Source organism: Electrona antarctica (assembly GCF_951216825.1).
Source record: "Electrona antarctica genome assembly, chromosome: 15".
Classification (NCBI taxonomy): Eukaryota; Metazoa; Chordata; class Actinopteri; order Myctophiformes; family Myctophidae; genus Electrona; species Electrona antarctica.
In genome coordinates, this window is record NC_136796.1 from 5,321,443 (window position 1) to 5,347,824 (window position 26,382).

Genomic DNA, 26,382 nt, shown 5'->3' on the forward strand with positions numbered 1-26,382 from the left:
TGCCTCATCTGTGAGTGAGGGGGGGGGGGGTCGTCGTCGGACGGGTCGGACGGGAGGAGCACCAGCGCGCCGGGATCTTAAGCGTTGTGCAGGGTTCGATCCCCCTGGGGAGGGGGCTGCCTTGCCTGCCTTGCCTGCCTGCCTGCCTGGACGGGTATAGTGAGGAGGAGGAGGGGGTGTGTGTGTGTGTATAAGGGCTTCACATGGCTCCAGCATCGGCCCGGATGAGGAGGTGGGAGATGCCGGCGCTGGTCCTCCTCGCGGCCATCCTGCTGCTCCCGGCGGTTCCCACCGCGCGGGGCAAGGTGTGCAACGACCGCACGCGGCACGGCCAGGACAACAGCTGGTTCTCGCGGGACGGGGAGAGGCTTCCCATCATGGTGCTCATGCCCATGAACGAGTCGGCGCTGATGAGCGGCATCAGCCAGGGCATCGAGCCGGCCGTGCAGCTGGCCATCCGCCACGTCCGGGAGAGCGGCCGCTACCCCTTCTCCCTCATCACCAAGATCTACGACACCGAGGTATTAATTATGACACATCCATCCATCCATCCATCCATCCATCCCCCAAACACCCTGCAGGATGCACTGTCGATCCAACAACTCCAAAATGTATATAGCCTATACCGGGAAACCAAAGGGAACGCAATGTAGGGTCCATTTGGTTACAATCCCGCGCAATGATCCATTCGATTATTTTCTCTCTCATGTGTTGGTATTTGTGTGTGTGCGTGTGCGTGTGTGCGCGCGCGTGCGCGCGTGTGTGTGTGTGCTACAACACACGGCTGCCTTTCCCAGCGCGTGCTAGGCCAGGCTGACTGGCCGGCGCTCCGTGGGGGTGTGCGTTCCGTGCGTGCCGTGCGCGCAGAGCGGCGCGCGCGCGTCCGTGTGGAATTCACGGGCAATCATTATGTCACGCTCAGGTTAAGGGCTTTTCTTCTTGTTCATTATACGTCACGAGGATGAAGTGGCTCTCATTTCTGTTTGACTGAACGTCATCTATTGACGCCTGTGTCATACAGCTCGTATTGTTGTAGCTTGTCGCTTATGTCATCGCCATCATTTCTTGCATTATTGAGGGCTCCCTATGCCCAGCTTTGTGTGTTTGTGTTGACCCCATAGCAATGTTTTCATTGGCTGACTGAGCACTGAGCACCCCATAGCTGATTTGATTGGATCATGAGCAATGTACTGTATTGAAGATAATAAAAATCACACCCGTGTGAAGTGAGGGACAGACAGACAGACAGACAGACAGACGGCAGTTTTGTGTAATGTCAAAGCTTGATTTGGCCTATATATGCTCAGTAAAATAACAGATCTACAAGCTTGTTGTGATCTTGTAGATCTAACTATTTAGCAGTGGTGGAAAAAGTATACTCAAATGTTTTACTTGAGAAAAAGTACCAATACTGCAATGTAGAAATACTCTACAAGTAAAAGTCCAATAGCTTAATCAAAATGTACTTGAGTAAAAGTACAAAAGTATTGGCATCAAAATATACGTAACGTACCAAAAGTAAAAGTACTCATTACAGAATGTTTCATTTTAAGTTTTTTGAAGATAGCCGATCTACAAGCACACATTGTTAGCTTGTAGATTGGCTATTTTCAAATCAAAACCAAATCAAAATCTACAAAGTAACTAGTAACTAAAGTTATCAAATAAATGAAGTGGCGTAAAAGTACCATATTTGGATCCGGGATGTAGTGGAGTAGAAGTAAAACTATTGGAAATTGGAAATAGTTAAGTAAAGTACAAATAACCCAAAATTTGACTTAACACATTTCGAGCTATACACGTTTCAATCCGGTTGAGATTAACCCCTCACTTTAATGCCATTCCCGTGTAACTCCGGGAGTCTATTGTAGTGTACGCGTCCTGGATACGGCGCCCAGCGCCTCAAAACCGCATCCATCTTGGAACGGATGCGGCGTTAATTGCTCCGGTTCACAGATTAGCGTGTTTCATGCTATAGTTTAGGGTCGGACCGATCGACGGAAATGGATGCGGCTAATACTTCCGGTTCAAGAGCCGCGTCACAGGACCCGCAATTTGTAGTTTTTTTGAAGTTTTTGCCTGGCACAGTTAACCCATTTTGGGCGGGAACCCCTTTTGATGTTAGCATTATGTTGTGCTTTAGCTATTGAAAAAAAGCAGATCTACAAGCTCATAGCGCGCCACCGAGTGGCGCGCTACGAGCTTGTAGGTCTGCTATTTTTGAAAAATCGACGAACCACTGACATAGAAACATAGCTTTTTCAGAAAACTGAAAAGGATGTAGAAGACATTTTTAGAATCTGATCTCAGGTCAAAATGGGTTAAAAGGGTGCCCGGAGAAACGCCTGGCTTTAAATGTGTATACAGTATTTACGTAAATGTACTTAGTTACTTTCCACCACTGGCTATTCAGGTGTGTACGTAAATGTGTACGTAAATGTGTACGTAAATGTGTACGTAAATGTATTTAGTTACTTTCCAACACTATTCAGGCCTATACAGCAACGACGCCAGTGTGTGCAACTATAGCATACATCAGACTTCAAAGACGCCCGAGGAGCGCTGGATATATTAGATATCAGATATTTGAATACCCTCGCCACGTCTGGCCTACGTGTCATGACTCACAACCAACCGCGGGGCCCACAATTAACAAACTGACACATGCGTGCGCGCCTATATTTCAGTGGCCGTGCATGCACTCTCACACGTTACATCATGATCAACAACAACATGCGCCGCGGCTGCACTTTAATTAATAGCCACTCCACCGTCGATGTGTACAGAAATGTCACACGCCTCATTAGTGTATAATTGTGTGTGTGTGTAGGTGTGTGCGTATGCGTGTGTGTGTGTGCGTGTGCGTGCGTGCGTGCTGTGCAGCCACCATATCCAGAGAGTGAGTGGGCATGCAGGCTGTGCAGGGACACATTATAGGTGGGCACTATTAATACACATCTGGGGCACCTCGATGTAAAAAATGTCTGTTTTGTCCAAAATGTAACATTTTGTTAAAATGTTTTAAGTAAATGTGAAGTATATACATGATGTGAATTATCAGACCAGATTATCCTTCAATTTTCTTGTTTATGCCCCGACATGACTGGAGGTTTTGTAGCCATTTGTAGCAATTGTAGAAATATTAGACCTAAATTGTAGAACATTGTGTTCCAATCATGTATTTTGATTGATTTAATCTTTTAATAGTGTGCATGGACAAGCACATGCAGGGAAGTAGTCTACAGTATAGGCAATACAAGGTCTGCTAAAATGATTTATCCGAGAAAGCCTATTGGCTTGTTTACTTTACTCTCCACTGGAGTCCTTTATACTCAATTCATCCTAGAGTAGCCTAGTATATATACTTAAAAACATTTTCCAAAAATATTTTATTCTTTCTTTTTTTCACAAAATAGCCAATTTTACATGCATGGGAGGTGCCCATGCAGATAATAATAGCCTTGCCGAGCCATGAGGCCCATATAATAGGGCAGGAGCCTATCATGTTTCTGTAGCGTGAGGCAGCTTGATGTACAAGTACACCCCCTGGACATGACGCTAGTATGTCGCAGGGACTTACCCCCCAATCCAACCCTTGATGCTGAGTGTCAAGCAGGGAGGCACTGGGTCCCATTTTTACAGTCTTTGGTATGACCCGGCCGGGGATTGAACCCCGACCTCCCAGTCTCAGGGCGGACACTCTAACCACAAGGCCATATACAGATGGGCACCCTAATAGCGCCCATCTGTATATTATATAGTTACCGTGCATTCATTCACCTTCCATCCACAGAGATGGAGTGCATGGAATTCAGTCACGATCTGCAGTATTTTGTAAAAAGGAAACTGTGCCTGAAGATGGCGGTAATTTGATGTCTTTCTATTTTTTCCACCCCTGGTTTGCTTGCACATTTTGAAAGGAGGCGGATTTGACAGCACTCAGCCTTGGAAAATGAATTGACTCCCCTGGACAGGGCCACGCATAGGGCCCCCTAATGATAATGGATTGAGAAGTGTGTTATCCCATTTTGACCTGAGAGCAGATTCTAAAAATCTCTTCTAAATCCTGACAGTTTTCTGAAAAAGCTATGTTTCTATGTCAGTCGTTCTTCGATTTTTCAAAAATAGCAGACCTACAAGCTCGTAGCGCGCCACTCGGTGGCGCGCTATGAGCTTGTAGATCTGCTATTTTTCAATAGCTAAAGCAACACCAAAAGGGCTTCCCGCCCAAAATGGGTTATACATCAGGAATTCCACAGGGCTGCTGCTGCTGCTGCTGCTGCTGCTGCTGCTGCTTATGTATTATTGCTGAACTACATTTCCCATCCGTCTCGTCTGCTCAAACACATTGATTATTTGCATTAAAAAGGGGGCAAACCAGCCTTTTTGTGAGTGATGCACTTTGGTGCCACCGCTCAAAAAGAGAGGGGGTTGAAAGGTTAAATAGATCACTTGGCACAGGTGCATGATTTATGCGTTGAATGTACACGACATAGGCTACTCTAGCACCCCCCCCACCCCCCCCCACCCCACACCCCCCACCCCACACCCCCCCTCATGGCCTTCGTTCTCTTTGATGTTTGGCGGCTCATTTAATTATGCAGCGTTATAATTTTAGCATGCAGATTTGTTCCCCGCAAACGTTGAGGTTCTTGGCTCCAGTCCTGGGTCTCCGTGCATGTATTATACCTGCAGCCCATCTCTTCTCTGTCCTGTTGGGAACCAGTCCTGGGTCTCTGTGCATGCATTATACCTGCAGCCCATCTCTTCTCTGTCCTGTTGGGAACCAGTCCTGGGTCTCCGTGCATGTATTATACCTGCAGCCCATCTCTTCTCTGTCCTGTTGGGAACCAGTCCTGGGTCTCTGTGCATGCATTATACCTGCAGCCCATCTCTTCTCTGTCCTGTTGGGCTCCAGTCCTGGGTCTCTGTGCATGCATTGTACCTGCAGCCCAGCTCTTCTCTGTCCTGTTGGGAACCAGTCCTGGGTCTCTGTGCATGCATTGTACCTGCAGCCCAGCTCTTCTCTGTCCTGTTGGGCTCCAGTCCTGGGTCTCTGTGCATGCATTGTACCTGCAGCCCAGCTCTTCTCTGTCCTGTTGGGAACCAGTCCTGGGTCTCTGTGCATGCATTGTACCTGCAGCCCAGCTCTTCTCTGTCCTGTTGGGAACCAGTCCTGGGTCTCTGTGCATGCATTGTACCTGCAGCCCAGCTCTTCTCTGTCCTGTTGGGAACCAGTCCTGGGTCTCTGTGCATGCATTGTACCTGCAGCCCAGCTCTTCTCTGTCCTGTTGGGAACCAGTCCTGGGTCTCTGTGCATGCATTGTACCTGCAGCCCAGCTCTTCTCTGTCCTGTTGGGAACCAGTCCTGGGTCTCTGTGCATGTATTATACCTGCAGCCCATCTCTTCTCTGTCCTGTTGGGAACCTCATAATGTCCAAAACAAAACTGTTATACTTGCCCAGGATTCAAATCCAAAAGCAGAAACCGTAGCAGAACTACGAGCACAAGATCTATATGAGCTTCATGCGGATCTGCTGCTTTTTATTTTTTTCTAATCATTTTTATCCCATGATTTTGTAACCCATTTTTCACCCCCTGTGTCAATTATCTAATGTGATCCTGGGCTCTACACACCCTCCGCCAGCCTATAGTCCCCATATATGGGGGACATGGGGAGAGCAACGGACTTGAACTCATGCTTCCTTCATGCCTGAGTGTCCATGAAGTTGCTCCAAGTTTCCGTGGTTGGACGTATACAGCACGTGGAAGGAACACGTTATTCCAACCAGTTCCTTTCCCCTCTATCAGGCGCCCCGGCTGGCCAGGGGGAGGTCGTTTTTTGTTTTGTTTTTTGCTGTTTTTGCTGCTTTTGTGTGAGTATAGTGTGATCAACTATAGGGGCGTTAATTAACCAGAAAAAGTTAAAATATGTGACTCTTTTTGATACAGAGTCAGTCATTGTTCAGAAAAACTGATTTAAAAAAAAGATATATATATATCCAAAATGAGTTAATGACTCTTCACATACTAGAGCATGTCTGAAATAAATGTCAGAGCTGAAATTGACATGTAAATATGAAATAAATGCTTAAACATGCTTTTTGTGTTCTTGCGTATTGTAAATCGCTCTGGATTAAGTGCGTCTGCTAAATGCCTAAATTGTAAATTGTAAACATAGGTAGCTAGGTGTATAGTTAGAGTCCACAGAAGTGAATAACCTTTCAAGCCTGTTTTCTGCAAGACATTACTCGATAAGCCATATCTCCAAAACTGGTGGGTCAAACTGAACAACCAATAAGTCAATTTGAAGCTATAATTAATTCCCTGCCTTTCAACATGACATGAAAAAACCAAAAATCCAAAACCTTTCAATGACTTATAGCCTCTGTCAGAAGCGGTCACACATAATGTAGACGAGAGAGTTTCCTCCCGACAATACAGTCACGCCAGAGATAACAGGGTCACACTTGCACGGTGACTGTGTTAACCCATTTTGACCTGAGATCAGATTCTAAAAAATGTCTTCTACATCCTGACAGTTTTCTGAAAAGGCTATGTTTCTATGTCAGTCGTTCTTCGATTTTTCAAAAACAGCAGACCTACAAGCTCGTAGCGCGCCACTCGGTGGCGCGCTACGAGCTTGTAGATCTGCTATTTTTCAATAGCTAAAGCATAACATAATGCTAACACCAAGAGGGGTTCCCACCCAAAATGGGTTTTAAATAGCCATACTGTATATGTACTGTACGTACACTGTTGGACCTCGTCTCCGGTCCTATCTCTTGATGCTTGGCTCGTTTAGTATACAGTGTTATCATTCGAGCGTGCGGATTTGTCCCTGCAACGTGCACGAGAAGATTAAATACCTGCAGCGCCCATATGCTTTCGATGTCACTCCCATCAGTAACCCCCCCCGCCCCCATAGCGTTTGTGTGCCCAGGTGTGTCGACATGAAAGCGCACGCGGGCTAAATCCCTGTTGACAAGAGGTATATATAAGCCCTCCTCGCGTCGCATGCACTCAGAACCGCACGGGATTAACCCGTCGACACCGGGAAAGCATCGACGTCATTTTTATGTCATTTTATAAACGATATTTTATACTCAATTGGCTATTAAAAAATGTCAGATATAGGTCACTTCATGCCGCACTATACGAGATTGTAGATCTGCTATTTTGGAAAAAATCTTTAAAATGTGTGCAAATCTTTATATATTTCAATTTTCAACGCGAACATTTTTAACTAAAATCTTTGCCCCATGGAACAAAAAATATTTTGAGATGGAGGTCGGCGGCCGAATACATTCGGGGTGTCTATGACATGAGGAACGTTTGAGAACTATATACCGACATGGAAGCATACGTTATTCAGGAAGAAGAAATAAACCTGTTAGGATTTAGATTACGTTGTATAGGATCGGCCTCAGGTCTTAAGGGATTAATACGCCGTTATACGAGCATTATGCTTTTTCCTCCTCCTCCTCTTCCTCTTCCACCGGGAGAGGGAGAGAGAGAGAGAGAGAAAGATGAGCCGTAAGCAAGAGGTCAGTAGGCCACGCGGTTCCACATCCACTCGGCTCGGGCCTGTGAGCGATACATACAGCAGCGGATGGGCTGGCTCCATGCTCCATGCTGCATGCTGGGAAATCAATGGAAACCTGGTGAGTGGTGTCATTTGACCACTCTGTGGTCAAGAACTAAATGGCGCTATATACGGCTTGGCACTGCTCACCCTTTCATCACAGTATAAAGGCCTATTCATACTAACAGTTTCCTAAAACTGGAGTGTATGAATAGGCATTTACCCCTAAAAAACAACAATAATACATTGTTGCTATAGGGCCAGAGGCCCAGAAACCTCGTATCTGCTATTTTCACTTTTTTTTCTGATTTATTCGTAAGATAAACGCCCCTACTTGATCATGTGGCGGCGGTGGCTCAGGGGTAGAGTGGCTGGATGGCAACTGTAAGGTTGCCATATCGAACCCGGGCTCCCCCAGAGTTAGTGTCGAAGTGTCCTTGAGCAAGACACTGAACCCCTAATTTCTCCTGATGTGCTGCATGGTTAGGTGCCTTGCATGGTTTCCGCCGCCATCGGCGTGTGTGTGTGAATGGGTGAATGTAATGCACAAGCTATGTAAAGCACCTTGGATAAAGGCTCTATATAAGTGCACCATTTACCATGCTGCCGCGTCATACAAAAGCATCAAGCGTAGCAGATCCTCTGTCTTGAGGCGTTATGGGCTGGTAGTAGATCGGCTACTTTCGCTGTTTTTGAATTTGAATCCTGAAAAGTAACAGTTTTTGACATGAGGTTTCCACCCGACAGAGACGATATATATGTATGGCAGTTAAAGGAGCATTCAGTGATTTGGGTGATTTGGAAAAAAAACCCGGTCCACCCGGTAACAAGATGTGCACATGCACACGCTCTACAGTGGGGGGAAGTACAACAGCACGTGCACCAATGCCCGCCCCACTCGATCATGATTGGAGGAAGGCCCCTCTCATCCTGATTGGATGAAGGCTTTGCCACCCAAAGCCCAAACCGAAACTAGGGTTTTTTGACCCCAGGGGTTAACTGGGGAACAGGGAGGAACTCCTTATATGGTCAGCACACTTTATAGTAGGGAGGATTATCCAAAAAATAAGAAAAAATAAGTGATATTTTAATTAAGTGAAATCACTGAATATACCTTTAAAAAACAAATTCCCTGAATCCCTGGCAATGTTTTAGCACAATGGATCTCTTCATAACGTCAAAGACGCTCCCAATTCATGCATTATTATACAGACCCCATGTAACTCTGAGAGTGTAGGCTACTAATTGTAACCAAATGGACCCGTTATAATTATCTTTCATTTAGCTGCAGGGGCAACCCATTGGGGGTCCCCATGGATCCCACTTTTGAGAAGCACTGTTTTTTGCAAACGTCATGCTTAAAGTAGCCTTGCCGAGCCACGAGGCCTCTCCCGCACCTGTCTTTAGCGTTATTGTAAGCCCTTGGGTTTCTTATCGTATCATCTCCTTTCATAATAGTGAAATTAAATGTCACCGCTAGCTATAGTGCAGCTGTGTGTCCTGCATCTTATCTCTGCTCTGCTGTTTCAGTCGAGGAAGGGGAGCCCGAGGCCACATGGCTGTTACATCACTGATCACTGCATGAGAAGCAGCTGTGTGTGTGCTTTATTTACCAGAGAAATGATAAAGAAAAACCGACATGACATACTTGAGACGGAGGGAGGGAAGGGGGGAGGGGGGAGGGGGGGGGGGGGAATGTTGTGTCGCTCTGGATTAACAGCGTCTGCTAAATGCCTACATTGTAAATTGAATAATGTCTCATGCACCTTTTGTGTTGTTGTTGCTTGATCGTCTCATACTGTACGTACAGACACACATATCACTTCACCCGTGAGACCCGCTGAACAGGCTGAGGAAGGAACCCCTGTTTTGCCTCAAACGTAATGTTTGTGCCGACGACGAGGAAAAGAAAGATGGGGGGGGGGGGTGTGTGTGTGTGTGTGTGTGTGTGTGTGTGTGTGTGTGTGTGTGTGTGTGTGTGTGTGTGTGTGTGTGTGTGCGTGTGTGCACAAACGCTGAGTTATACGGTTGACTTGGAGCTGTTTACATTACGAGGTGTGCATTACACCTTTGTTGTGTGTCAACAACAAAGATGCACATACCGAGGGGTGGGCACGCACGCACGCACGCACACACACACACACACACACACACACACACACACACACGACTACACAGTCATCCCTCGATCCACGTGCTTGTGTCGCAAAACAATACTGTACAACATGTGTCAGTGCATCCGTTGCAGCATGGTGTGTGTGTGTGTGTGTGTGTGTGCGTGTGTGCGTGTGTGTGTGTGTGTGTGTGTGTGTGTGTGTGCATGTGTGCGTGTGTGCGTGCGCGGTACTGGGATTTAGTCCGGCAGATGTAAGTAATCAGTCCCAGAGCAGAGGCTCTTTATCCCTTTATCCTCTCTCTGTCTCTCTGGGTGGGCCTATAGTAGCATCCTCCTGTCTCTCTGGGTGGGTGGGCCTATAGTAGCATCCTCCTGTCTCTCTGGGTGGGTGGGCCTATAATAGCATCATACTGTCTCTCTGGGTGGGCCTATAGTAGCATCCTACTGTCTCTCTGGGTGGGCCTATAGTAGCATCCTCCTGTCTCTCTGGGTGGGTGGGCCTATAGTAGCATCCTACTGTATATGGGTGGGTGGGCCTATAATAGCACCCTACTGTCTCTCTGGGTGGGCCTATAGTAGCACCCTACTGTCTCTCTGGGTGGGCCTATAGTAGCATCCTACTGTCTCTCTGGGTGGGTGGGCCTATAGTAGCACCCTACTGTCTCTCTGGGTGAGTGGGCCTATAGTAGCATCCTCCTGTCTCTCTGGGTGGGCCACTCGGTGGCGCGCTATGAGCTTGTAGATCTGCTATTTTTCTTTTTTTTGAACTTTGTTTTTATTTCAAAAAATGAAACACGAACAATGAAACAGAAATCAAACATAAATGTGAATACAAGAAAACAAAAATACATAACAAAAACAGAGACAGATCTGCTATTTTTCAATAGCTAAAGTATTACATAATGCTTAGTTAAAACACCAAAAGGGGTTCCCGCCCAGAATGGGTTAATAAACCAAAAATAAACCTAGACATTGTTTTTGTGTATACAATTTTGTGTTTACACTAATGTAATGGATACATTGCAACTGTATGCAGGAATTCCATTGATTAATGCATGCATCTACTCTACCACATTGAGTACTGCATGCTATTTGTATTTTTTATCTTTTGTTCTCATGTCACATATAGTACCTAATAGAAATGAATGTAAACCTGTCAAAACCTGCCAGATAACTTTTGTCTATAATATTCTGCGTTTACACAATTTAAATTAACTGTACGCAGATTGATGCATGTATCTATACCACATACTCTTGGTATTTAATTTGCTTTGTTCTCATGGTATATTGACTGAAAAAGGAGAGAGGCCGCACAGCTCGTAGTCACGATGCCATCAAAATCTTTCCAACGTTTCGGCAACAAGTTGCCTTCTTCAGGGTATATTGTCATTATTATTAAGACATATGAATCTAAACATGAATAATACAAAATATACAGATAACTCTTCGATGTATACAATTGTAGTGTTTACACTATTTAAATGAATGCTGCAGCCGTAGACATGAGTCCATTGATCAATGCATGGCACTTACCACAGCCTTATGGGATGGATGGATTGATTGATTGACTGACTGAGAGCACTGGCAGACGAAGTACTAGCAATACCGCAAGTAATTGCGGGCCTGTGGGCCTTTTGCTAGTCTCTCTCTATAGGTTGTCCTCAGACGAGCCCTCCTTTGTCGCTTCCAGTTCTCCATACATCTGGCCAGCTCGGTGGTGCTTTGCGCTCCCGCGTCGTTCCTGAGAACATCCACATGTGGGACGTCCTCGTGACCGCTGCCCGTGTGTTGGTTCCCACAGCACTAGTTTGCTGACTGGCAGCTCTTGGTGTCTTTGGCAGTGTCCTGCTATAGTCTCTTTGGCAGTGTCCTGCTATAGTCTCATTCTCCTGGTGTCTTTGGACAGTGTCCTGCTATAGTCTCATTCTCCTGGTGTCTTTGGCAGTGTCCTGCTATAGTCTCATTCTCCTGGTGTCTTTGGCAGTGTCCTGCTATAGTCTCATTCTCCTGGTGTCTTTGGCAGTGTCCTGCTATAGTCTCATTCTCCTGGTGTCTTTGGCAGTGTCCTGCTATAGTCTCATTCTCCTGGTGTCTTTGGCAGTGTCCTGCTATAGTCTCATTCTCCTGGCAGCTCTTGGTGTCTTTGGCAGTGTCCTGCTATAGTCTCATTCTCCTGGTGTCTTTGGCAGTGTCCTGCTATAGTCTCATTCTCCTGGCAGCTCTTGGTGTCTTTGGCAGTGTCCTGCTATAGTCTCATTCTCCTGGTGTCTTTGGCAGTGTCCTGCTATAGTCTCATTCTCCTGGTGTCTTTGGCAGTGTCCTGCTATAGTCTCATTCTCCTGGTGTCTTTGGCAGTGTCCTGCTATAGTCTCATTCTCCTGGCAGCTCTTGGTGTCTTTGGCAGTGTCCTGCTATAGTCTCATTCTCTTGGTGTCTTTGGCAGTGTCCTGCTATAGTCTCATTCTCCTGGCTGCTATTTTCTGGCTCACCCATGGCATTCCATCATACAGATTTGATTAACGTGTGTACTCTTGCTGATGTTAAGTATACTTCACGCCAACATTCTGGTGTAGCACCCATCTAGAGACTATAGTGGAGCACAAGTATGGAATGTAAAAACTCGAGTGGAGTAAAAGTACCTCTACATTTTACTGAAAGCGGCACTTTGTCACTTTTAGTAACAAGTCATTTTGTCCAATCTGTGTGATATAACTTCTATAATTGGGGTGGTCGCATTTTGTCTCCCTAGATCGTGCATGGCAAAGGTTGTGTCTCGCCTAGACATACATGGATCTGTCACACGTTCTGACCTGAAGGTCAACATTAAATGTATCCCCTGAGCAAGCAGCCATACAGGCTCTACTACTGGCTCAGCAGAACTTGCATTCAAATTGGGGGTTACATATAGTGCGGTAGTGCAGTGCCGGTTACAATGCTCTCAGAGCCCAAGGCAGGCTCTATCTATGTAGAAGTTGCCCCCGCACATGCATGCACACGCAAAACGTTGGCTATTTTGGAGGTTTCCTGCAGTTTTTGATGTTTTTTGGCTACACAGCGTGACAGCGCCCGTAGGTGACCTGCCCAATCTGGCGAGGGGAGGGGTTTATACCCAGACTAGACCTGCCTGCCCCTCGGGCCCTGCAGTAGAGAAGTACTTGAGTAAATGTGCCTAGTTACTCTCCACTCTCTCTCTCTCTCTCTCTCTCTCTCTCTCTCTCTCTCTCTCTCTCTCTCTCTCTCTCTCTCTCTCTCTCTCTCTCTCTCTCTCTCTCTCTCTCTCAGCCATGCTAGAGGCTGAAGGGCTGCATTCTAGCGGTGGAACAGAAGTGCCATGTCACAGATGGAGGGAGGGGGAGGTGTGTGTGTGTGTGTGTGCGTGTGTGCGCGTGTGCGTGCGTGTGTGTGTGTGTGTGTGTGTGTGTGTGTGCGTGCGCTAGGGGGCAAGGCGAGGCTGCAGAATCTAAATCCCTCCATTAATCTCCCCGGAGGAGAGGAGAGGAGCAGAGGAGGGTGATTTCTATCTTTCCCCAACCCTGGCCTCTCTCTTGTCTGTGATCCAACACCTTTCGGGTGTCACTCCTGGGAGGAAAGGAAGGGCCCAGAATGTTTTGGCAGAAGGAAGAGAGAAGGAGAGAGAGCGTCGTCATCGCTGCTGGCACTGTCGCTGTTAGATCTCCTTTCCTCCTTAAGGATTCTTTGTCCCGTCAGGCTGCAGGCAGCGGCCGGGGGCCCATGGGGGCCCCCCCCATCAGGCATGCAGAGGGTGGCTGGGGGCCCATGGGCCCCCCCCCCCCATCAGGCATGCAGCAGGTGGCTGGGGGCCCCGGCCTTGTATTCAGAAAAGCAATGGACTTATAGCTTACGTATATACGTCAGCTGATTGGTTCCCAAAATGGTGTTCCCGAGGTGCACTGCTGCAGTGTGGATTCAGTTGTATAGTCTAATGTTGCGTTCACACGTTCAGATGCAAAGATACAGTCTACCATTCATTGTCAATGGAAGCCAGCGACATGACGATGCAAAGATACAGTCTACCATTCATTGTCAATGGAAGCCAGCGACATGACAACACAAAGATACAGTCTACCATTCATTGTCAATGGAAGCCAGCGACATGACGACGCAAAGATACAGTCTACCATTCATTGTCAATGGAAGCGAGCGACATGACGATGCAAAGACGCAACGATGCATGAAGCTGCTCCAAATGACACTCCCATTCGTCTTCGCGTCTGCCCGTGTGAACGCACCAATAGTCTTCTGAATAAAACTTAATTTAGTTTTAGTCATATTAAATCTACAGTTGATTTAGTGGACTAAAATGTATTTTGGCGAGCCGTTGTGAGCTTGTTGATCTGCCATCTTCACTATAAATAACATGTGCATGGTGTCTTGAGGTTTTGACTTGGTTGGCCATTAATTGGCGGTGCCAAAAAATGTTTAAAACATGGTCGCGGAATAAAATCGAAACGGAGCTACACAACAGATTGCACGAAAGTTACTTTAAGTGCATTTGCTGCATCCCTCGCTATCGTGTTCCCTGTATTCGTGGCGCTCGCCTCTCCGGGAGGAGATTGGAGCGGATGCATTTGGTTTTTTAAAAGAAAAATCAATGCCGCCGCAAAAGACAGACAGACGGAGATATCTTGCAGATGCTAGAAATCTCACCCGTGCTGCGCGCACACTGCCAACAGATATAGGCCTACATGATATGCAGGTATTTATAGAGTCTCACCCACACTGTACGCACGGTGAGAACAGATATGCATGATCTGGGTATTTATAGCGCGAGGCTGTCCGTCCGAGTGATACGCTGCCAGGCCTCCAGAGACCCCTGTCAGAGTGACCCGCGGTCCCAGAGATATACCGCCGCTGCTGCGTACGGTTAACTGTGCACACACAGTGGTGGGGAAAAATACTCACTTTTATTTTTAGGGGCACTAGCCCCTCCTATGCCCAGCTTTGTCTGTTTGCGTGTGAACACAAACATGATGATTCGTTTGGCTGAGCAACGTGCATATTGAGGATTAAAAATCACACCCGTGTGAAGTGAGGGGGCGCTCTTCTCATCGTACATCATGACGTAAAATCTCCATTCATTGTCAATGGGAATTTAATGTTTGTGTAAGACCGGTTTGTGTAACATGTGAGGGCAGTGAAGAGTGAAGATGCCAATTGTGATTGGCCGAAATGGCCATGTGTGATGATTTGATTGGCTGAGCACAGAATTTCTTGATGTATGATGATGTATATCATTTGAGGTCAGCCATGTTTTTTAGGTCCATTTTATAAAAGTGGATGCGGGTGGAATCGAGACTCTGCCCGCCGGGATTAATTCATCTATTTATCGCACAATGCCAAGGTTTTTCCGCTTTCAACCCTTATTTTGAAGAGCCAAATATCCGTAACCGGATGTTACGATGACATAATGCTGTGTGTGGTGACTTGACCGCTTGTTGTTCTCTCGGCTCAAGCAAGGTCACAGAGAGACAGAAAGATTTCTATATAGTGTCTGAAAAAGTAGAGATACGTCAGAATTCTCCAGGATAGACGAGCCTTCTGTCCTGCTTCCAGGGGCGCCCCGATCAACGGACTGATATGATCGAATCTGATTCGTGATGTAACAGGTCGTATTTGCTATCATCTATGCCTTTGCTGTTCATATGCATATCACATGACCATTCATTTTGGGATAAGTATCCCGGGCAATCATTAAATATATGATTCCATGACTTATGTTTACAGCCTGTTTATTGGACTATCTGATAACTCTCGAACGATAACGACGCATCAGCGCGCATCTTCAAAATGGCCGCGGCCACTGTCACACTTTACACTGTGATGCTAACGAGAGACAGCTACCGATGCGATCCGATCAAAACATGGATTAAAGAATATAAAGCCTAGAAAACGTAGTCTACGCTGTTGGCGGGCTGCCAGACAAAAGTTAATCTATACGTTTCTTGCGGGCTCCGTGTTAATTGGCTGATGATGGGGCATTTCACATTTTGGCGGCACATTAATGGTGACTTACTGCTTCAGGGTCAGCCATCTCTACTGTGTGTGTGTGTGTGTGTGTGTGTGTGTGTGTGTGTGTGTGTGTGTGTGTGTGTGTGTGTGTGTGTGTGTGTGTGTGTGTGTGTGTGTGTGTGTGTGTGTGTGTGTGTGTGTGTGTGTGTGTGTGTGTGTGTGTGTGTGTGAGTGAGTGAGTGAGTGAGTGAGTGAGTGAGTGAGTGAGTGAGTGAGTGAGTGAGTGAGTGAGTGAGTGAGTGAGTGAGTGAGTGAGTGAGTGAGTGAGTGAGTGAGTGAGTGAGTGAGTGAGTGAGTGAGTGAGTGAGTGAGTGAGTGAGTGAGTGAGTGAGTGAGTGCGTGCGTGCGTGCGTGCGTGCGTGCGTGCGTGCGTGCGTGCAAATGTATATATTCCCACCAAAGTGCTGAGTGTGGCTGGATGGATGCACTGAGCCGTCACACACACACACACACAGTGAGGATCAATGGCCAGCGACAGCCCCTCTGGTCCCTGGGGAGAGCATGGAGAACAGGGCAGAGAGAGGGCAAGGAGAACAGGGCAGAGAGAGGGCAAGGGGGAGAGGCAAAAACAAAACAGCTGATCTCCAAGGCCTCATTCACACCTAAGACACACCTGTGTCCTTTGTGTTCTGTGTGTCATGGCCGCCTCAATGCATTTCCAATGGGAGTCACATTTGTTTGATGACACAACCTTGTTGCATGGCTGTCTTCTGCCCCCCCCCCCCCCCAACCCCCATGCAACAAGGTTGTGGCATCAAACCACCTCAGAAGACACAGGACACAAGTGTGTTAGGTGTGAATGAGGCCCAAGCGCAAACGTCTCATCCGCAGTGCGTCCTGCGCTTGTGGACCGGTCGTTTTTTTTTGCTTCTACTCAGCGTACGCCGAAGTGCACAACGGGACTTAACCCATTTAGACCTGAGGACGCATCCGTGTTGCCTTTATAGCGGTTTACGAGCTTGTAGATCTGCTATTTTTGAAAATGTGTGAAAATGTGTGAAAATCTTTGAATATATATTCTTTCACATGAACGTTTTAAACTCAAATATTTGGTGGGGTGGGGGGTTCGCGGCAAAATACAGATAATTCTGTGGGTCCTTGACATGAAAAAGTCCACCACGGATACGTTTTTCAGGATTTGTAAGACATTGTGTAGAATCTGATCCCAGGTCTTAATGGCTTAAGAAGTGGTGTGAATCCCCATCGGATCGTCATGTGACCGCTCCGTTTTTTCATGTCGAGGAAAATAATCATTTAACAGGTTCCTTTTCTTCTCCCCAGCCCCGTGGAGAGGGAATATCATCACGCTCATATTTCATTATACTACACTGTAATGTATTATACTACACTGTAATGCAGCTGCCTTGACAACGGACTACCCGTGTCTCTAGCTTGACCTCGGTTCGTCCCCAAACGTGCGCGCGCGGTGACACATTTGTCACCGTTTAGTAAAAGTTCAGCGCTAATTGCTGACCTTTCATCCGTGGCAGCCGCCGGGGCCCCGGGTCTCCCATCACATGGCCCCTCAAAGCTGCTGCCGGGGGGCCCTCTCCGTGGCCCTCAGGGCATGCAGCGGGGGGGGCCTCTCCCTGGCCCTCAGGGCAGGCAGCGGCAGCAGAGGTGGGATTTCAGAAAGAAGTATAGCCCCATTTCTGCAAAGCCCAAACCACACCAATGGTGACTGGAGACCATAGAGCTATTAATTTCAATGGAAGTTGCTCAGTGGCGTTTTGAAGCACCCGGAAGAACGCTATACTTCCGCATTTGACTTGATTTTGGTGCAGGTCAAATGCGGAAGTGAAAACGAGCGCTCCAGCTTTCACCACTACGTCTCGCAGCTTCAACGCTATAGCCAGCCTTGCTGGGGGCTTGGTGGAGACGCAGCGACTACATGCGTCTACTCGCAAGCGTTTGGTTGCATGGTGACCCATACTTGTTCATTTTTTTTTGTATGTGAATCCTGAAATGTAACAGAGACGATACTGTATAACACACGTGTGTACAGCAGTGCTCGTGTTTAGCCTATTCGGTGGCAGTTAGGGATCTTCTTAAGTTTAAACATGTTAAATAGTTCTATATTCTGATAACAATTGCTCTAGTCTAGACTATTACAAATATCACTTACTATAATATTTTAATTCAGTTTGTTTATATATTATTCATTCAAACGCAGCATCTTGCACGCACGCACACGCGCACACACACATGTACACACATACACGCACACACATTTCCAAAAAGGTCCTTGGTGTAAAAAACAAACGCATAGCTCGAACATACTGTTACAAGAAAGGCTCACATCTCGACGCCTTTCCCTCGCGACACATTCATCATCAAAGTCCCCGTTCTGTTACAGCACCAACAGCACACACACTAACAACACACACAACAAGCACACACACTAACAACACACACAACATGCACGCACGCACGCACGCACACATGCACAAGTTGGACACACACATGCACAAGTCGGACACAAAGCCACAGTGGGGTTTGTTAGCAGCTCATCTCCCGTGGCTCAGGTCAGACCGGTGGACAGTCGGGCAATTAGGACTTCAGCACCTCATTGGCCCTTAGTGGCTTCAAAGGAAAGACACCCAGTCCCTATACATTGTCCCTGTCTTATACGCATGGAGACCATTAAAGATCACAGGAGTCTCCAGCATTCCTATTCTGCCTGCCTGAGCTCAGTTTGGGGCTCTCCCCAGGTTGGCAAAAGGGAGAGTATTACAGGATTACAGTTTAGGCAATTTGCACCGGGTGGAAAAGGATGGGTTACAACATCGTGGGATAAATAAGCGAACGTTTGTCGAGAATAGTTTATCTACAAGCCCAATAGAGCGTCCATTCTCTGCAAAGAGATTTTGTGTATAGACTATATAGACCCACAATGAGACCCCAGTCAACTGAAGTATGTATAAGGGTTGTAGTGGTTATACATACCGCCTTCCATTTCCCCATCCCCCCCAAAACTGGGAGGTACAGCATAATCTTCCATTACTGCCTCACGCTGTCACATCTGATGTCTCTCTAGAAGAGTTTATATTCCAAACGAGATGCTTGGTTATATCAGAAATGAGGACGGAACATCGCCGTTCTGATCAAAACCATGGACAGTGACGTAGATTGATCAAAACCATGGACAGAGAGTAGACAGTTTTGTCGGCCTGTGAACAAGGATGTGAACGGCTGTGTGCATGCGCGAAACATGGCGCTGAGCGCTGCACAAGGCGTTGCCTGGCATCGGCCATGTCAAAGCGATCCCGTTATATATAATTTTAAAAAATCACACCCGTGTGAACTGAGTGGTGTAAGGTCTTATATAGCCTGATCAGCTGTGGTCTGACGTAATGTCTGACGTAATGAAATCACACCCGGGTGAACTGGGTGACCGTAGCAACCATGCTCATTTTTTGCGAACAGACAGACAGACAGACACGTAAACTAACAAAGCCAGTTGTAGGAGTGGTTTACACCACTCAAAAACGACAATATGTATATCGTCGTATATATATAAAAATCACACCCGTGTGAACTGAGTGGTGTAAGGTCTTATATAGACTGATCAGCTGTGGTCTGACGTAATGTCTGACGTAATGAAATCACACCCGTGTGAACTGGGTGACCATAGCAACCGTGCTCATTTTTTGAGCACAGACAGACAGACACGTAAACTAACAAAGCCAGTCGTAGGAGTGGTTTACACCACTCAAAAATGATATAATAGTCCTATTAGAACCCTGGAAATGACATCTGTGAACAAAAGATCACGGGATCTACTGAATGTGAAGGGGGAGGTGACAAACTGACATGTTGAGCCTACAACACAATGTATGGCAGCCCCCTCTTCACGCCAGTAGATCATGTGATCTTTTGTGGCCAGATCTAATTTTCTGTAATCTAGTATAGGACTATATATGAGCTTGTAGATCTGCTATTTTTCAATAGCTAAAGCATAACATAATGCTAACACCAAAAGGGGTTAATAACAGCCTCCCATTGTGAGTGAGGCCTAACTGCACTTCACCTCCACCTACTCCTCCTCCATCACCCTGGTTACATGTCGCGACTCCAGACGAGAGAAAAAAACAGAAAGAAAGAAGTGAAATCTTCTCCGCTGCATTGAATCTTTGATGAGTGTGTTCGTCGTTGGCGCCGCGCTATAACAAACGACACCGTCCGTCGCCCTTCATCTGATGTGTGCTAAATTAACAGCATTGGTGTGTGTGTGTGTGTGTGTGTGTGTGTGTGTGTGTGTGTGTGTGTGTGTGTGTGTGTGTGTGTGTGTGTGTGTGTGTGTGTGTGTGTGTGTGTGTGTGTGTGTGTGTGTGTGTGTGTGTGTGTGTGTGCTTTAGCTATAGCCTGCTAAAAGTGGAGAGGGACAAAAAAACAAACTAAAAACAAACAAGCCACCTGTCTGTCTGTCTCCACCGTGTTGGAGGAGTGTCTCCACTGTCTGTCTGTCTGTCTGTCTGTCTGTCTGTCTGTCTGTCTGTCTGTCTGTCTGTCTGTCTGTCTGTCTGTCTGTCTGCTCAGAATATAGATTACATTTGTTTAAATTTCAACCCTTGCCAGAGGAAGGTGTTTAATGTGATGGAGCAACATGAGGTAAAGACGGTGCAGGTTTTAATGTGATGGAGCAACATGAGGTAAAGACGGTGCAGGTTTTAATGTGATGGAGCAACATGAGGTGAAGACGGTGCAGGTTTTAATGTGATGGAGCAACATGAGGTAAAGACGCTGCAGGTTTTAATGTGATGGAGCAACATGAGGTGAAGACGGTGCAGGTTTTAATGTGATGGAGCAACATGAGGTGAAGACGGTGCAGGTTTTAATGTGATGGAGCAACATGAGGTAAAGACGGTGCAGGTTTTAATGTGATGGAGCAACATGAGGTGAAGACGGTGCAGGTTTTAATGTGATGGAGCAACATGAGGTGAAGACGGTGCAGGTTTTAATGTGATGGAGCAACATGAGGTAAAGACGGTGCAGGTTTTAATGTGATGGAGCAACATGAGGTAAAGACGCTGCAGGTTTTAATGTGATGGAGCAACATGAGGTGAAGACGGTGCAGGTTTTAATGTGATGGAGCAACATGAGGTGAAGACGGTGCAGGTTTTAATGTGATGGAGCAACATGAGGTAAAGACGGTGCAGGTTTTAATGTAATGGAGCAACATGAGGTAAAGACGCTGCAGGTTTTAATGTGATGGAGCAACATGAGGTGAAGACGCTGCAGGTTTTAATGTGATGGAGCAACATGAGGTAAAGACGGTGCAGGTTTTAATGTGATGGAGCAACATGAGGTAAAGACGCTGCAGGTTTTAATGTGATGGAGCAACATGAGGTAAAGACGGTGCAGGTTTTAATGTGATGGAGCAACATGAGGTGAAGACGGTGCAGGTTTTAATGTGATGGAGCAACATGAGGTAAAGACGGTGCAGGTTTTAATGTGATGGAGCAACATGAGGTAAAGACGCTGCAGGTTTTAATGTGATGGAGCAACATGAGGTGAAGACGGTGCAGGTTTTAATGTGATGGAGCAACATGAGGTAAAGACGGTGCAGGTTTTAATGTAATGGAGCAACATGAGGTAAAGACGCTGCAGGTTTTAATGTGATGGAGCAACATGAGGTAAAGACGCTGCAGGTTTTAATGTGATGGAGCAACATGAGGTAAAGACGGTGCAGGTTTTAATGTGATGGAGCAACATGAGGTAAAGACGGTGCAGGTTTTAATGTGATGGAGCAACATGAGGTAAAGACGGTGCAGGTTTTAATGTAATGGAGCAACATGAGGTAAAGACGCTGCAGGTTTTAATGTGATGGAGCAACATGAGGTGAAGACGCTGCAGGTTTTAATGTGATGGAGCAACATGAGGTAAAGACGGTGCAGGTTTTAATGTGATGGAGCAACATGAGGTAAAGACGCTGCAGGTTTTAATGTGATGGAGCAACATGAGGTAAAGACGGTGCAGGTTTTAATGTGATGGAGCAACATGAGGTGAAGACGGTGCAGGTTTTAATGTGATGGAGCAACATGAGGTAAAGACGGTGCAGGTTTTAATGTGATGGAGCAACATGAGGTAAAGACGCTGCAGGTTTTAATGTGATGGAGCAACATGAGGTGAAGACGGTGCAGGTTTTAATGTGATGGAGCAACATGAGGTAAAGACGCTGCAGGTTTTAATGTGATGGAGCAACATGAGGTAAAGACGGTGCAGGTTTTAATGTGATGGAGCAACATGAGGTAAAGACGGTGCAGGTTTTAATGTAATGGAGCAACATGAGGTAAAGACGGTGCAGGTTTTAATGTGATGGAGCAACATGAGGTAAAGACGCTGCAGGTTTTAATGTGATGGAGCAACATGAGGTAAAGACGCTGCAGGTTTTCCAAATGTTCTCACGTCCATATGTCGTTGCTGTCGGGTAGAACAATTTTACGATTTAAAATGGTGAAAACAGCCGTTCTACAACGCCTCGCGTCACGTTGTGAGCTTGTAGCTTGCCATTTTTACTATACCTTTGTGCAGCACTATTAACCCATTTTGGGCGGGAACCCCTTTTGGTGTTAGCATTATGTTATGCTTTTGCTATTGAAAAATAGCAGATCTACAAGCTCATAGCGCGCCACCGAGTGGAGCGCTACAAGCTTGTAGGTCTGCTCTTTTTGAAAAATCGAAGAACGACTGACATAGAAACATAGCTTTTTCAGAAAACTGTCAGGATGTAGAAGACATTTTTTAGAATCTGATCTCAGGTCAAATTGTCTGACAGACAACAGCGATTATGTCAAAATCCAATCTGGGCCCAGTTGCAACACACCACCACACCACAGGCTGAGAACTATAGTGCGTTAAGCAAGCCATCGTTTGGTTCCCCGGGAGGCGAGGCGAGGCGAGGCGAATGCACAATTGTTCTTGAGTGCAGCTGGCAGTTGGGGAAAAGATGGAAAATAATCAGAGAGGGAGAGAGAGGGAGGAGAGGTGAACCGGGACATAATGTATAAGTGTATCGATCTCTCTCTCTCTGTGTGTGTGTGTGTGTGTGTGTGTGTGTGTGTGTGTGTGTGTGTGTGTGTGTGTGTGTGTGTGTGTGTGCGTGTGCGTGTGCGTGTGCGCGTGCGTGCGTGCGTGCGTGCGTGCGTGCGTGCGCACACACATTGCCTCCTCCTCCCCGCTGAAATTAAACACAATAGGATGCCATTATTGTTATGTTCCACTGCCTCATTATCACACACTCTCACCCGCTATGCACCCGCCTGTCAAGCTCTTATGCCCCGGTGAAGAACACTTTCCCCGCTGCTTGCCTGCCTGCCTGTCTGCCGCATGCAGGAATGGAAATAGGTGCATGGTTATAGGTTGTTGAGCTAAAGGCTTGAGCCAGCTCACTCAACGTGTGATCAATGCTCGGTACGGCGTGCTTCCATCTGCTTGTGCTGTGCTGTTAGTATAGGCGGAGTTCACAAACACCCATGAAGGCGTAGAAGAGGTAAGCTGAGGAAGTATGTAGCCCAGAAGCACACATTTTGAATGTCGTTGTCACGCGGTTTAGTTACCTCTCATCGAGAAGCAACGGACGCGTTCCTCAGGGGCAGCTGGCTACCTCGATATAGATATACATCCACCCATCCATCTTCAACCGCTTATCCGTAGTCAGGTCGCGGGGGCAACAGCTCCACCAGAGAGCTCCAGACTTCCCTCCCCAACATTAGTAACTTCCTCCTGGGGGACCCCGAGGCGTTCCAAGGCCAGTGAGTCGATGTAATCCCTCCATCTGGTCCTTGGTCTGCCCCGGGGTTTCCTCCCAGTGGGACGTGCTTCCAGGACCTCCCTAGGGAGACACTGGAGAGGCATCCTAACCATGCCCGAACCACCGTTGCTTATCGTTCCAGATTTTAACCTTTTGAGGTTTTTTTGCTTTCTGGTCTAGAGGGGCACAGGTGCGCTTGGAGCAAGCACTCCCCCCCCTGCCCCCCTCCACCCCTCCGCTCCCTGGTAGAAAACAGCTGAGAAAACTGACATCACTATATTGTCTCCATAAATTGTTTCACGTTCCCCCAGGCTTTCAATCTTTGAGCCGTATAGCGAACGGAAATAAAAGCCTGGATACCGAGGCTCCTGGACAACCCACTTGATCATACTGCCGCCGCGCCGCCGCCGCGTCACACCAACGCATCAAGAGGAGACGATCCGCAAGCTCGTTTTGAGCTCATCAATCTGCTACTTTTGCTATTTCTGTTTAGCTATTTTTGAATTTGACATCCTTTTGACAAGCGCTGCCTTATGACATGGAATAATATCCCACTACTAAAAGATTCCATTCTCTTCACCATCCCCCGTCGGCTTGGAAACACAAACATCTAAGAACTGCAGCATATGTTGCCGCGGCGCATTCAATGCGTCCCCTAATTACACCCAGTTTGCCGCCAGCGTGAAATGTAACAGAGGATCGTAATGAATTTAGTTTCAGTTAATCAATTAAGGTGTGAAACTAATTTGTCATCGTCAGGAGCTGTAGTTCTAATCTCCCTGTTCCTTCCCCCCCCCCCCCGGCAGAAACTAACTGATGATGAGGCGTACAGTACAGTACAGTACAGTACAGTACAGTACAGTACAGTACAGTGCAGTACAGTACAGTACAGTACAGTACAGTACAGTACAGTACAGTACAAAGTACATCTGTCGTCCTCTTTTCTGAGGACGCCCCTATCTGACTAGAGCCACCGGAGACGTCACACAGACAGACGCGCTCTCCCGTTCTGAAAGGTGGCAGAGCAGCAGCGTGGCCTGTCATTAGTCTGAAGGTGGCAGAGCAGCAGCGTGGCCTGTCATTAGTCTGAAGGTGGCAGAGCAGCAGCGTGGCCTGTCATTAGTCTGAAGGTGGCAGAGCAGCAGCGTGGCCTGTCATTAGTCTGAAGGTGGCAGAGCAGCAGCGTGGCCTGTCATTAGTCTGAAGGTGGCAGAGCAGCAGCATGGCCTGTCATTAGTCTGAAGGTGGCAGAGCAGCAGGATGGCCTGTCATTAGTCTGAATGTGGCAGAGCAGCAGCATGGCCTGTCATTAGTCTGAATGTGGCAGAGCAGCAGCATGGCCTGTCATTAGTCTGAAAGGTGGCAGAGCAGCAGCGTGGCCTGTCATTAGTCTGAAGGTGGCAGAGCAGCAGCATGGCCTGTCATTAGTCTGGAGGTGGCAGAGCAGCAGCATGGCCTGTCATTAGTCTGAAGGTGGCAGAGCAGCAGCATGGCCTGTCATTAGTCTGAAGGTGGCAGAGCAGCAGGATGGCCTGTCATTAGTCTGAAGGTGGCAGAGCAGCAGCATGGCCTGTCATTAGTCTGAAGGTGGCAGAGCAGCAGCATGGCCTGTCATTAGTCTGAAAGGTGGCAGAGCAGCAGCGTGGCCTGTCATTAGTCTGAAGGTGGCAGAGCAGCAGCATGGCCTGTCATTAGTCTGAAGGTGGCAGAGCAGCAGGATGGCCTGTCATTAGTCTGAAGGTGGCAGAGCAGCAGCATGGCCTGTCATTAGTCTGAAGGTGGCAGAGCAGCAGCATGGCCTGTCATTAGTCTGAAGGTGGCAGAGCAGCAGCATGGCCTGTCATTAGTCTGAAGGTGGCAGAGCAGCAGCATGGCCTGTCATTAGTCTGAAGGTGGCAGAGCAGCAGCATGGCCTGTCATTAGTCTGAAGGTGGCAGAGCAGCAGGATGGCCTGTCATTAGTCTGAATGTGGCAGAGCAGCAGCATGGCCTGTCATTAGTCTGAAGGTGGCAGAGCAGCAGCATGGCCTGTCATTAGTCTGAAGGTGGCAGAGCAGCAGCATGGCCTGTCATTAGTCTGAAGGTGGCAGAGCAGCAGGATGGCCTGTCATTAGTCTGAATGTGGCAGAGCAGCAGCATGGCCTGTCATTAGTCTGAATGTGGCAGAGCAGCAGCATGGCCTGTCATTAGTCTGAATGTGGCAGAGCAGCAGCATGGCCTGTCATTAGTCTGAATGTGGCAGAGCAGCAGCATGGCCTGTCATTAGTCTGAAAGGTGGCAGAGCAGCAGCATGGCCTGTCATTAGTCTGAAGGTGGCAGAGCAGCAGCATGGCCTGTCATTAGTCTGAAGGTGGCAGAGCAGCAGGATGGCCTGTCATTAGTCTGAAGGTGGCAGAGCAGCAGCATGGCCTGTCATTAGTCTGAAGGTGGCAGAGCAGCAGCATGGCCTGTCATTAGTCTGAAAGGTGGCAGAGCAGCAGCGTGGCCTGTCATTAGTCTGAAGGTGGCAGAGCAGCAGCATGGCCTGTCATTAGTCTGAAGGTGGCAGAGCAGCAGGATGGCCTGTCATTAGTCTGAAGGTGGCAGAGCAGCAGCATGGCCTGTCATTAGTCTGAAGGTGGCAGAGCAGCAGCATGGCCTGTCATTAGTCTGAAGGTGGCAGAGCAGCAGCATGGCCTGTCATTAGTCTGAAGGTGGCAGAGCAGCAGCGTGGCCTGTCATTAGTCTGAATGTGGCAGAGCAGCAGCATGGCCTGTCATTAGTCTGAAGGTGGCAGAGCAGCAGCATGGCCTGTCATTAGCATTAACCAAACATTGACTCGTCCCAGTCCCCGTGGCCGTATACAGCTGTGCACGGGGAAGGGACATGCACTATAGGGCTTTTAAGCAACTAGTCGACT

At 47.5% G+C, this 26,382-nt stretch overlaps 1 protein-coding gene across 1 annotated transcript in view; it reads left to right on the plus strand.

Annotated features, from left to right (window-relative positions):
• Positions 1 to 203: 203 nt before the first annotated feature.
• gabbr2 (gamma-aminobutyric acid (GABA) B receptor, 2) overlaps positions 204 to 26,382 on the plus strand; it is a gene marked incomplete at both ends in the record, with an annotated part of 420,874 nt that continues 394,695 nt past the window's right edge. Inside the window, 1 exon segment of the mRNA XM_079522984.1 lies at positions 204 to 521. Coding sequence (XP_079379110.1) covers positions 204 to 521 — 318 coding nt within the window.